Below are 13,741 nucleotides of genomic sequence, written 5' to 3'. Positions count from 1 at the left end.
TGAAAGATGTGAACACATATAGTGTGTAGATAATCTCATAATTCCCTTTTAAGAACAGCAGCTGCATTTTCACATCAGCGCAGCATGAGGACTCAACATTTAAAATGACAATTTCTCACTGTGGAGGACTTATTCTTCTGCTCAGCAATAGCTGATGCAAACATTTTGTTTTGCCTGGAGCTATTGGTCTAAAAATTACTTAATGATTTTAATAATTTCACCCTGGGGTTTTGGCATTATACTTGTTGGAGGGAGCTACAAACGGTATTGGCCACATTTTCTGAAAATTTCATCAAAATTCTCACCGCAAATATCAAAGGAGGTTTAACTGTGGCAGCCAAAACGATCCTTTTGAAGTTCATCCAGTTGCCGACGATGCCCCTAATCCCTTGCGACTCACAAAACATGACTGGTGGATTGATCAGTCTGCATGAAATACCTTTTTTGATGTGTTGTGTTCAGTTTGAGTTGATAATTATTTGAACTGAAGCCGCGGGATATGAATGAGTTGTTTGCCTTAATTTGTTGGCCTTGTGCTTGTGTTTTCTGCAGCCTGTGATGTTGCATAGCAGCAAATGCAGCTGTATCCCAAGGACATAGGTCCCTCTAAGTTATTGACCCCCCCTCATTTCCCATCCTTTCATCTTCGCTGCCACTTTCTTTCTCCCCCTCTCCCTTCTAGTGTTGCACTTAGAGCTATGTGCTGGTAATCAGCACTTTTCTCTTAAGACATCCTTTGAGAACACTCTGAATTCAAATGGTCTTGTTTTGTATTTATTTATTTCATTCCCCTCAAGGCTCCACTCATCCAAAGCAGTGAAAAGGTGATTTGATGCGATCCACGTCACATAACTTTCCAAGAGGAACAGTTTGAATCTTAAGCAGATGTGCAGCCGTATACAGCGCCCATCAAGAAACACTGACTATTTGCAAATTGTGTGACACTTCAATCATATCAAAAAGCAAAAGGGATGGGAAAAACAAAACAGAAAAAGACAAGCGCCATCACACCTCATGCAAGTGTAACTGTTCAGGATTAATAATGATGCAGGCTGTATGTCTGGAGAGTTTTCCTGCTAACTAGAAAACGGTGTGTTACTCTGACACCATCAAAGCATCACTGAAAGTAACTAGGCCTGAGATACCTCATTATCCTTATCCTGCATGGATACTCCTAAATCCTACCCTGTATCTCCACAATTGCCTGCCCAGTAAATTATTATACTGTGGACCACAACAGCTCAGATGGAAAACACATTTGCTGGTACTGCATTCAAAGCATTAACTTGACTTTGGCACCTAATTGGAAATGGGGAAAACTGAGCAGGGACGCTACTCCATGCTGAATTTGGATTGGATCTGAACTTTTATTAGGCCACTACACAGTCAAGACAACACAGAAGCACTAATGACCTCCTTTAGTGTGATCACAGAAACACATGGAGAGGGCAGGCAGGAACAAAAACATGCTTGATGGATACACAGGGATGTCAGTGCTAAAGATTCCCACCCAAACCATGTCTATCTTAATATTTAGGAGACATACAGTATTTGTCTGTCTCTACTTTCTACCAAACATAAGATCTGATTACTTGCCAATTAAAGTAAACATGCACTAGAGATGTAATTGTAACCCACAAAGTGTGTTTACCGTCCCTGATTTCTCTTCTCCTACAGGTATCATCCGTCTGAGCGATGGCTTTCATGATCGATACCCAGTGGAGGACTACCTGGACTTATTCGATCAGGCTGCTTACCAAATCCAGGGCAACCTCACAGCAAATGCCAGTGGAAGCCCCAGCCAACCTAACATCATCATAGGTAAGCAAAATGACAGTCAATAGCCACCAATGTGTGTATTTACTAAATACAGTATGGTTAAATGTAATACAATTATCATTTGCAATCAGTTAAATTCCATTTGAATTGTGCCTCACAAATTCTAGTTTACTTGTTCCGTGTGAGCATCTCAGCATCAAATCAGATTCTTCCCATACGGTGACCAATGGCCAGTGCAGAGGATAAGCTTAAAATAAATCACTGATGTTAAAAGCAACCAAAAACAAGGCGTGCAAGGGTCAAAGCCACAAGATCTGTAATGTAGAAAGTATTTTATTGATGCTTTATTTGAATTGACCATTAATGATAATGAGCTGCAGCAACTGCTGTATCTGGTGACAAAAATCTTTATCTTTATCAAATATCAAGGGCACTAGTTTACATAGTTTAAATCCCAAATTTTAAAGTCTGTCACTCCAGGGACTTATTATAAAAGGTACTCCAAAGTCCCGGGCCGATCCTAAGGATCTGAATCAGGGGGAAAAAAACGGGCATATTTGAATGGATTAGTATCAACTGAAATAAAGCCAATCAAATTCCAGTCCTTTCTTTCTCCAACAGGGTGATTCGTCTTTTCTCTAGCTGATCAAGTCATGTCAGTTTTAAGAGTTGCATTCTCCAGCTAAACTTTCACTTAAATCATAATAATTTATGCTTAATAATTTTAACCAGGACCTTTACTATTTGAATCAAGTAGCTAGCTTGACAGATTTAATACGCATTAATAATACGAATTTGTCCAATTCCAATCTAACCCTGAGCTGATTTTTAATTATATTTATAATATTAGTCTTAAGATTAACTGTAACCCAAAAACTAAACATCAAACAAAGCTTTTCACACTTAGCAGCATGTGAAACTCAGCTACCCTTTGAGTGGCACACTATGCCTTATCTGCACACGTGTATTCCAATAAAGCACTCTGATCTATTTCAGAATGATTATCTTAAGAATTACATGGTAGTGGGAAGCAAGATAAAGGAACAAGATAGCATCTCTCTAATCAGATCTCCAGGCAGTTTTAGTTGCACAAACATTTCCTGTTCAGTGTAATCTTTGCCTTCCTGTTTTGTCACATCATGTCAGAGGACAGCTTGAGCCGCCCTCCCTCTGATGTATCATATTAGTTACTCAGGTCATGTATCAGCGCTGTGAATCTGTGTGAGAAACGTGGACTGACAGGACTCTGTGTCCCCATCAGGCTGCAGCCAATAGCGTTCCGGCTGCGGAGACCTGCCATTTGCCTGGAACTTCACTTGTAATCGTGCCTGCAATATAACAAAGCTGCTATTAAAGCAGCAGGTAGTAGGAAAGAAGCACAGATATGCTCCGTAGCAGCCACTCTCATTCCGGCTAGATTTTTAAGAGAGCCAGTGACTCAGCCCTAAAGAGACACTCTAACAGCTTAATAATACTGGACTTCCTTCTGCTTCACTCAGCCACTTCACTGAAGTGCCATATAAAAGAGATCATTGTTTTCTTTTTTTTGTGTCAGGATAGCAATAATATCCACAGCAGGGTGGAGAAGTCTTTCAAATCTCTGTCCTCTATCTGCATATCCTGCTCCCAGCACCTCTGCTTCCATCTGTCTCTGTCTTTTCCCGTCATCCAAACACGATCTCTAAGAACTGCTCAGCCGCAAAGAAAAACTGATGTAAGTTTTCAACAATAGCCTTTTCAGACTGGACTGAGTTGGTGCATTGAGTGCAGCTTAGCATGCCGCCCTGTTTTGTTTCCCTCCTTAAATAAATAATCCTTGTAAAAGGGGGGGAGTGTGCCAAAGCTCCTCTCAGTATTCACACCATGCCCTGGGAGAGCACAGCAAGGTGCAGGCTTGTGGCCAGGATCTTGGGCTTCTGACTCTCCTCAACCGCCGGCCAACACCATGGGCACGCCGGTCTGGCTCTGCCATTTGTTTGCCCTATTACGGCCTCTCCCCGTGGAGCAAAATAAGCCCTTTTAATGGACACCGAGACCTTTAATGGACTTGATCACAGTGTGTATTATTTCAAGCATAACAGCATTAGCAGCTATCCTGTTTCACTCTCATCGTTGTCATCACAGAAAATAGGTCCTGGCTATCATCCCTTTCTCTGAGGAAGGGAGGCAGATAAGGCCCGTGTTGTGTTCCCTCCAAATGCATCACAGCTTTACTTCACAGATAAGAGGATAATGAAGGCACAGACAGCCTAATGAATCCTGGATATTATTTCTCTGCACAGCCTGATAAAGGTTCTGCTCTCAAATTGTTTGAGAAACGACGTCCTCTGACTCGTTATGAGCACCAGTACGGTCACTGTGTGGATTGCTGTCTTTTCACAATTTTACCTACAGCTGGATATGCTCGTTTTGTTTTTTTTGTCCTCCCTTTAGAATCTTTCGTTTTATTGACTTGTTGCATTGCATGCGTGTTGGGAACATGCTGTGTCTGTTAGTTCCAGCCTTGATTTAAAGGCAATTATATAAAGGATGTTGAAACAAACTTCCATACATTTATGGCTTAGGTTACTGCATGTTTTTCTGAGGAAACTACTTGGGATAATTTATCCATTTATACTGATTACTTACATGAATGACTGAAAATTATTATATACAACAATAAAAAAAAATCAAGGTGAATATTGGATCTTACAAATAACATACATACAACTAAGCTGTGCAAACAGCATGCAAACCTTGAGGGAGTTAAGAGAATAATCACTTTACTGTAAACTAAAATTACAAGTGTAATTAGCAATTAGCAATTAACAATTAGCATATTCAACTACACATATCAAATGCAATGAGTGAGAAAAACTATGAAAATGTGTCTGTATGCATTATTTTTCTGCTTCTGCATTATTGTAAAGTATGTTTATGATGGTCTGTGTGCATGTTTTTATTTAAACCACTGTGGGTGTATTTTGCAGGAGAAGCCAGCGCGTCCACCATGTGGGACAACAATGCCTGGGTGTATTTCTATGACAACACCACAGAGGGAGAGCCTCCTTTCCTTATCCAGGACTTTGTCCACGCCCTGCAGCCTAATGCCCGCTTCATCATCATGCTCAGGGACCCAGTGGAAAGGTGAAAGTGATCTCTGTTTTACTGCCTCCCACTGCATATCTGCACTAAAATGCCTGGAACGATGCGGATCCAGCTTTGGCACGCACACCGCTACCTTTATGCTTCTATCATAGCTGTTTACACTGCAGATACAGACAGATACTTTCCCTATTTACAGGAAACAAAAGACCTACTGTCACAAATGATGCGTTGCCTTTTAATGACCCTGGGTGCCACTTTTTAGGGTTTTCCCTGTTGTTTTTTAGAGCGCATAGGTGCAAATGACATCATACGCTTATTTGCTAATTAGTTGTGTCATCGAGCATTATTTACATAAAGCTTATTGGTTGTCTGTTGCAGCGAGGAAGAGATAACTAAAGCAAAAATTGGAGAAAAAAAAAATTATTAAAAGCTATTCCATCTTAAGCCAAAATTATACTGTCTGTGTGCGAGAGTGATGACGACGTTAATGTTTTGAGGAGTTGTAGCATTTATTCACTGACAGATAAACTGTACACAGACTGCACTGATTTTTTTTTGGACAGTACACATTAATCAACATTTCTGTAAATGAGCCAGTGTTAGCCAGCCGGCTAATTTTCAACTGTAGTCCTTTGGCCAGATGATTTTAGACTAGAGCAGCAGGAAGCAGCAAGATATTAGTACAGGTTAAACTATACAGATAGAAGTCAACAAGACACCATACAGACCACTAAAACAATAGAAAAATGATACTGCTACTCACAGCTATAACATTACTGCCAACTTCATACTCATCGACACACACACACACACACACACACACACACACACACACACACACACAGCTCCCTCTCTTTTTTCCCTCTCTCTCTTCACCGCACACTTGCTAACTAGTAGGCTGCAGCTGTCGCTGTGTGCGCGCAACATGCATGGTGTGTGTGTGTTTGGCTGTGACACTGTGCCGCTGTGTGCGCAAACCACCATGCGACACGTGCAGAAGACAATGTGGGACGCCCATGCCGATACTTTCCACATTGTTTTTATGTTCTTACGCTTAGGCGTTGCGCAAAAACGCTTAGGCCCTGCGCCTAAGCCATATAATGGTAGGGAAAAACTTGCATCCCTTTTAATTGTGATGCCTTTATCAGAGCCGTGGAGAACTTACTGCTGAATGCCTGCAAGGCATTTAACTGGGATTATTTTTGCTGTTAAGTGTTAACATTGATTTTTACTTCAGAGAATTCACATGCCTTCTATAATTGTTTCTGTCCTAATATTGAAATGTACTGTTGAAATGAATTATTGAACAATGTTTATGCATGTTGCCATACAAATTATTCTCAGAATCAATATCTTCTCATTATCACACATTTTTTATGCTTGGAAGTTCAGTTGCCCATCATTTATATATCCAGCTGGAGAAAAATGCCCTCCGTTAAAACCGGTCATAAACTGGTTTTAGTGACCACTTATTTGAATATTGTTCATTCGGTTCTAGGGAAACTGAACCCATGGAGAATACCCAATACTCATTTCAATGGCAATCACTTTCAAAGCAAAAAAACTATTAGTGCAATAGCTATCCAGTCTAGTCCAAGGATTACCTCAGTTAAGTTATTAGGTTCTCCAGACAAAAACAATCTTGCAATTTTTGAACTGAAACTGAAAACATTTTCCGAGATGTAAACATTGCAACCGCGCCTTGTTTACTGTAAACTACAATGATCGGGGCCTGTGTTGCTGCAGGAAACTGATTTTTGGTGCAAGACAAAATATGGGTAAAAACCGGTGTAAACCTGCTTCATTTAAAAATATCTGCAAAACCTAAAAAAAAAAAATGAAAAAAATGAAAAAAAAAGACAATGAGTCATGTCACCTACACGTTCACATTTGTTTACAGAGCATCTCTATTGTCTTGCAGGCTCTACTCTGACTACCTTTACTTTGGTATTGCCAACAAGTCTGCAGAGGATTTCCATGAGAAGGTGTCAGAGTCACTGCAGTTATTCGAGGGGTGCCTTACGGAGTACACAATGCGCTCCTGTGTGTACAACACTACTATCAACAACGCCATGCCAGTGAGTGCACCCTCGCTTCCGCTTTTGTCTCGCTGCCCCACAGAAATCTGCAATTTAGAAACCTGCATATAAGATGGTGGGAAGAAAGAAATAGCTTGCAGAGCAGACTATACGGAGTGGATTGACAAAATTGTTGAACTGTTAAACGGGGCAGTGTCCAGAGCCTATCTTCGTTCTAGAAAAACAAGTTTACCAGTGGTGTGAACTTGCTTCTTACTAAAAAAAACTAAAAAACAACCAAAGTCTTGTCAGCCAGTGCAGGGCCCCAGTGTTGGGCCCCTGCCCAGCCTTTCCCACAGTGCCCTGAGGCAGATTGGCTGAGAGAGGGAGGAGGAGACTATCCTCTTTTGGCTCCCCCTCCAGGCTGCCTTGTACTCAAAGATCCTCCTCTTCAACTGCCACTGACAAGCTTTATGGCCCTCTGGGAGCATGCTCAGTATTCGCTGGCCTAATTGTCCATCCACTAATATCTCCTCAGAGTTATTAGACCATGTGAAAAACATTACAGCTGTCCTTACAGCGGTCTCTCATGCCTGTGGCTCCTCGATAAAAGTTTTAGAGCTCAGATTAGAGTCCGGGGAGAAAAGACAAATAAAAGCCACCAGCAGGAGAACACGATTGGCCTTCACTGTTGCACCAAATTGATTTAACAAAGGAGGAGTTGCTGGGCTGGCTTGCAATCAGAAAGGCCTTTCAGTTTTGCTAAAGAGGCAAAAGGACACAGACAATTCCTTTCCCATTAACAAGGTATTTTGTTTACGCCTACTGTTCTGCAATGATTGGTCACATGGGAATCTAAAAATCCATTTCAAAAACAATTAGGCTACCTGCAAGTACGCTGTGGTGAAATCTAACAAAAGATCAGCAGCCAATTAATTTTTTTGGAATGTTATGAATTAATTTGGTTTAATCAACAAAATGTCAAAAATAGTAAAAAGAACACCCATCAAGTTCCCGGAGCCCAAAGTGACATCTTCTTATTGCTGGTTTCGTCCGACCAACAGCCCAAGGAAAAAGTATGTTTAAGGGATCACAATAACGGGCTGAAACTAAACAACATCTAGGGGTATAAAGTGAGTAGCTGGTCCACTGGCAGGTGGTGATGCAGGTTTCTCAATCTGGAGGAAACTCCATCTTTCTTAAATCCCTCAACCACTCACACCACAATACCAGTAAATGTGCAATGCCCACACAGTGCCTAGCATTACCCAGTCGCCCATACCCAAGGGAAAGTTGGTGGAATTCCCTCCCTTCACCTTCTCCTCCCTCCTACTGTTCATCTCCTTAAAATGTACACTGTGTAGTGTTTTAAGTATTTTAATAGCTAAAATCAATGTATTCATTCATAAATATGTCCTCATTGGTGTAAAATGACCTCTGCCAATGATCTGACTTATAAAGTAAGCAAAGGATTTCTTATCTGTACTCATTGGACGGGCAAGTCCAAGGAAGCTTCCATGTCGTTCCACCATTTTGAAAAACTATAATCGCTGAGAGGGACATAAAGCACTAGCCTACCTGTCTAGCTAATCCACACCGCGTTTTCAGCGTCACGTGACTGAAACCAGCTGAAACGGAGAAGGAGATCAGTGAGAGGCGCTTGTCACTGCCCCGGCAAATTTGAAAGCCTGCACTGCACTTTAGTTTATAATGGAGGATCATACTTTATAATGGAGGATCATACTTATGCCGAGCCACAGGAGAAGGAATCCTCATCGCCAAAAACATGAAAATTGGAAGACATGTTGTCATAGCTTCTTGGTACATAACGGCCACCATAGTTGCAACACGCATTTGAAAAAGCGAGGCGCTAGAGAGCACTATTCTTTTGAATGCAAAATACAATTTCACCGCTAGATGGGAGAAATTCCTACACAGTGTACCTTTAAGAGAAGTTTAAACATGCATACACACCCCTGTGTCCCTCCACTAAAGGAGGACGTTTCTTGGATAGGGATTGTTATCTCACATTGATTCTCCGGTTTTGTGCCCTTAGGTCAGGTTGCAAGTTGGTCTGTACATTGTGTACTTAATGGACTGGATGACCGTCTTCAACAGGGAACAGATTCTGGTCCTGAGGTTGGAAGACCATGCCTCTAACAGGAAATACACAATGCACAAAGTCTTTGATTTCCTTAACCTGGGTGAGTAAAGCAACACATCCCAACATAGGAGGGGGGGGGGGGGGGGTGTATGTTTTAACTGGCTACACCATCTGCGCACACATGGCCTAGGATTGTGTGAGTCACAGGTGAGACGGAGAGCTTTTGCTTTGGGACTGTTGTTGTTTCTTCAGTTTTTTGGAGCTGGCACAGCGCTGTGAAAATGTCAATTTACTATCAGCTGTTATGAGAGGATGCAGGTGAGGGAAACAAGAAATAAAAACAAACTCAAAATAAAACTGACAATACGCTCATTCACAGTCATTAAGTCGTTTCCTGTATATCGGTAGTTTAATTTAAAAGAAATGACACACTTTGTGATCCATTTCTGTGTAAAAGGCCCGCACACACCACGCGTAAAAATATAAATAGAAGACTGTCCTATTTTTAGGCTTGTAGAGCGGATCTCCGTGGCACATACGCACCACTATGCGCTGCACTCTGCCCGGTGTAGCCAGTTTCATTGATTATGGTGAAAGCGTAGTGTTGGAACGTTCGCTCCACATACATTATGCGTGCAATGTAGCCAGAATGAACTTTTAAGGAAAGGAACGAGAAACGAATTGCCTGTATGTGTGAAAACAGCTTTATCGTGCATCCGGTTTTTTGTGTGGAATATATAGCATAATTACATAAGTTTGTCATTCTTTCAGTGTGTAATGGTAGGGGAAACACTAGGTCACTAAAGACAAGCAGGCATATGTAATGTTAAATGCATGCAAGTTACAACATACTCAACACTCAATACTATGTTAACAAAGAGTAGTGCACTTACTGCATTACGAAATTCTGTTGATTTTGAGTGCTTAAGTCGTGTATAGCTCGATAGCTTAGAGAAGAAGAGTTAAATTTCCTTCAGATTCAGTTCTGAACTTTCTTACACCTTCTCTACTTTCAGTGTCAAAATTGTATTTTCTTGGGTGTTCAGTTTTGCCCTGTAGTCTGGAAGCCCCCTTGTCTCACTGGTTCATCCCAGTTAAATTGCCCCAAAGCTCTGACTTAGCTCTTCAAAGAGCTGCCAACCCCAGCCAAGATGCAATTACCTCCCAGAGTGTCAAATCTTCTGTTCAGAGCACTGCTGATACACACTGACACTTCAGAGTCCGTTACTGTATTTTTGTTCCATTTGTTTAGTGCTGCAGCAAAATCTGAGATGCCCCGAAAGAAGGGATTTGAAAGAAATGTTTGTGTGTGTTTTTATAGGGCCGCTGACAAAAGAAATAGAGTCAGAGATCACAAGAAGTCCTGCGTCAAACACCAGGAGGCCGGCTGACAAAAACCTGGGACCCATGCTGCCCATCACTAAAGAGATCCTACGGGATTTCTACATGCCGTTCAACCAGAAATTGGCCGAAGTGCTGCGGAATGACTCCTTCCTCTGGGAGAACTCTAAACTCTGAGCAACCCACCTCCCCTTTACTTCAGTAAAAGAAACCACTGATGTGTCAGCCAGCCCCTTCATTCGAGCTTCGTCTTTTTCAAGTGCCCATGCAAAAAAAAATGTTTTTAAATTATTTTCTAAGTTATAAAAGCAGAGATGAATCAAAGATAGAAAATAGCACAAGAGAGTGTGGTGTGTGTGTGTGTGTGTGTGTGTGTGTGTACAACAGAGAAAGATGTCCGGTGTTGATTTCTTTTTTTGTTCTTGTGACCAGTTGTACAAAATTAAATAGTGAATTCAAAGCTATTAAAAACAGTCCTGTGTAGTGTTTTTTTTTTAAAGTTTGGTTTGATTCATTAAACATTGGCCTATTGTAATAGTCTGTCCTTTTTGTCCAACATAGCTGGCATATATCCAAGCAGATAAAAAACTTACAATGCGCCTTGATCACAATTTCAGTCTCCTAAGTGTACTTACATATAGTGAGTATAAGCTGAATAAAGTCATCTAATGAAAGCAGAAGTTTAGTGGAACAACACCACCCTCTACTGGACACCACATGTAGATGCAATCTTAAAAGCTTCCCTCATTCAACACTACTAGTACAGTGCCCGTTCAAAATGTGCCTGTTTGGAACGGGCCGATTGCTTTGCCTGTGGTATTGCTTCTTGCAGCATTCTCCAGAACCAAATTGTACCCCAAAATTACTTGCAGAAGGACCCCAAAGTACTTAATATGCAACCAGCCTTCTACTGACTTTAAGTGTACTTCTACATCAGAGGAAGACATTGTACTACTACATTTGCCTGACAGAGAACGTTGCAGATACAGAATTTAATCACAAAATATCAATTAGAATGTGGAGTTATCAGACATTTGCCTCATGGACTCATGGCGGTGTGCCATCCATCCGGCCCGTTTTGAGAGCCAATCAGCAAAAATCTGCGTTCATCAACCACCAGAACTTTGGACAGTAATGTACTCTATTTGGATACCAAATGAGTTCGAAGTTCGAGTTCAAAGGTAATCTAAATGACAAATATGATTCTCTGACTGAAGTTGAGTGAGTCAGGTAGCTGAGAGGCAGCCAGGTATGTAGTCACTCTGATCAAGCCTTGATAATAATGATTTGCTCTCCTTCTGTTGAATGGATGTCACAACCACTGAATAATTACCAATAAGTAACGAGCTGAAGTAACGTGTTCGTGATTGGAAGCTATTAAACCTTGCAAATTAATTTGGTAATTGAAACAAAAACTTTTGAACACCTCAGAAAGAAACACGGCTACCCAGGGGTAAAAGATAACTGGGGACAAATCAACAGCAATTTCATGCCTTTGAAAACACTGTCAAGCAATGCTGAACAATTTAAATTAAGGAAATATAATAATTTGACATATTGAAATACTGAAGTTGGAACATACACTTTCTCTACACCAGAGGGCAGACAATGCTTACCAATGGACAGCTGCAACTTAGACTTAAGGCATTTAGTAAGTTATGGCAACAGACAGTATATAAACTGGACCAACAGATCCCGTTGCTCTGGACGGAGACCAGTGAAGGATATTAGAAGTACTTGTCCGGTAATGGCTGAGCGTTACTGCGCAGCCTCCAACTGAGCTTGACGACGTAGATGTGACGTGAGCAATCTGTCTGAAAGTTGTAAGTCTTCTGGTAGCTGTGCCAAGAGAAATCTCAATCATTCTGAATCTTGCAGAGACGGAGAGCGTAGGTATATGTAAGGAGATAACATAGGCACAGGCTAATTATTGCTAACTAAAATGCTAGTTAACATTAGTAATTAAACTTAAACAGCTAATGTAAGTCAAAACTGCCTGCGAGCTTCTCCTGTACTGTACGGTAATTCCTCTACTATGCGACAGTAAGTCGCGTGGTTATGACACAATCATTAGCCTATTTTTACAAAAACGTCTGCTACAGAGCCATAACGTGAGGTACAAGGTAATGGAGCCTTTTATACATTGTCGTGTTTCTTTAGAAATAAACAACGGACAAATAGTCTTTAAACGCTTCAGATGTAAAGTTATTCGCTGTCAAAGTGGCGCCAAAATGAATGGCAGTCAATGGAATGCTAACGGGCACACGCACAAGCACACGCACACGCACACGCACACGCCTCAAAGAACCAACAATAAAAAAGAACCTTTGGACTAACTGTAGTAACTGTAGAAAAAAGCAATGGGGGAACAAATCAAACTAAAAACTACACTAAACTAAAAATCAAAAACCTATGCGGACACCACATTCCTCAGGGCATCCATTACTTCGTCATCCCACTCAACATGAAATAATCTTCCCCAAAACATTCATCACCGACACTTGTTGGGGGAGTTGAGGACCCACTCCCGCACACATCCATTGCACCCCACCAGGCTCCTGCAGCAGGGTGCAATTATAAGGCCAGTCATAGCTCCTTCAAAAGAAGTATAAATAATCAGAACAACATATTTTGGTCAGTCACAAATAAATAAAGGAAATAAAGTTTGTTATCAACCTACACACGGTTATGAGAAAAAATGCAATTGCTATGCTTGGTCTGGTGTAAACATTTTTAAACCGGTCTTTGGTGTAGATGTTTACACTTTACCTCGCCATTTCCAGCTTATTTCATTCATACACTTTACCATACCATTTTCAGTTTTCTTTGAGACTGTATCATTTTGTCACCCAAATGAACACATGAACAAACACCAAGTGCACCGTTCCCCCTCCGACCACTACTAAAATGTGATCTCCTTAATATTAGTACCACTCGGCTTAGCAGTAAATTTGCTGTCAGACACTAGCAACTCTGTTCGTTTTAGAAACATGTTAATCACGTTGTCATATTGCTTATTCGCAGTGTAGGGCAAGGTATTGGAAAGTGTGGAGAGCTAATCTACCAGTTATTCTACAGTAAATGACAGTAAATGAACTACACTGCAGCTACCGTCCCTAAATAAATTGGCGGTGGTGTGAGTAATCCTCAGCAGTTTTATTTCATGCCGCAGCAGAAAGCACTGCTGCCTTGGAGCTTCAGAAATGCTCAGGAAGCTTGTGTGGACACTTCCTTACTGTTTGGTCAATAAAAGAGCTAAGCTATTGAAAAGATACTTGATTCAGAAAACAGCGGTGCAATTGAGAAGTGGTTAAACTAGTAAGCCTACTGTCAAACACTGCCTGCCATCAGACCCGGCTCCAGACACAAATTCACGGACGGGCATGCCATTATTTTTGGGGGGGCACAAATT

The 13,741-nt window shown here is 41.2% G+C and overlaps 2 protein-coding genes across 2 annotated transcripts in view; both read left to right on the top strand.

Annotated features, from left to right (window-relative positions):
* The window catches only part of LOC116061429 (carbohydrate sulfotransferase 15), a 35,824-nt gene extending 25,022 nt beyond the window's left edge, over positions 1 to 10,802 (top strand). The window contains exons 4-9 of the mRNA XM_035997924.1: positions 1,678 to 1,821; positions 4,749 to 4,905; positions 6,788 to 6,944; positions 8,941 to 9,088; positions 10,310 to 10,566; positions 10,680 to 10,802. Of these exons, the coding sequence (XP_035853817.1) occupies positions 1,678 to 1,821; positions 4,749 to 4,905; positions 6,788 to 6,944; positions 8,941 to 9,088; positions 10,310 to 10,506 (803 nt within the window). The 3' untranslated portion in view covers positions 10,507 to 10,566; positions 10,680 to 10,802. The remainder of the gene's footprint in view (positions 1 to 1,677; positions 1,822 to 4,748; positions 4,906 to 6,787; positions 6,945 to 8,940; positions 9,089 to 10,309; positions 10,567 to 10,679) is intronic.
* LOC116061431 (carbohydrate sulfotransferase 15-like) overlaps positions 1 to 13,741 on the top strand; it is a 68,831-nt gene that overhangs the window by 24,902 nt on the left and 30,188 nt on the right. The gene's annotated exons all lie outside the window — the stretch shown is intronic.

Source organism: Sander lucioperca, chromosome 22, assembly GCF_008315115.2.
Source record: "Sander lucioperca isolate FBNREF2018 chromosome 22, SLUC_FBN_1.2, whole genome shotgun sequence".
Lineage (NCBI taxonomy): Eukaryota > Metazoa > Chordata > Actinopteri > Perciformes > Percidae > Sander > Sander lucioperca.
This window is presented reverse-complemented; position numbering and strand designations above follow the sequence as displayed.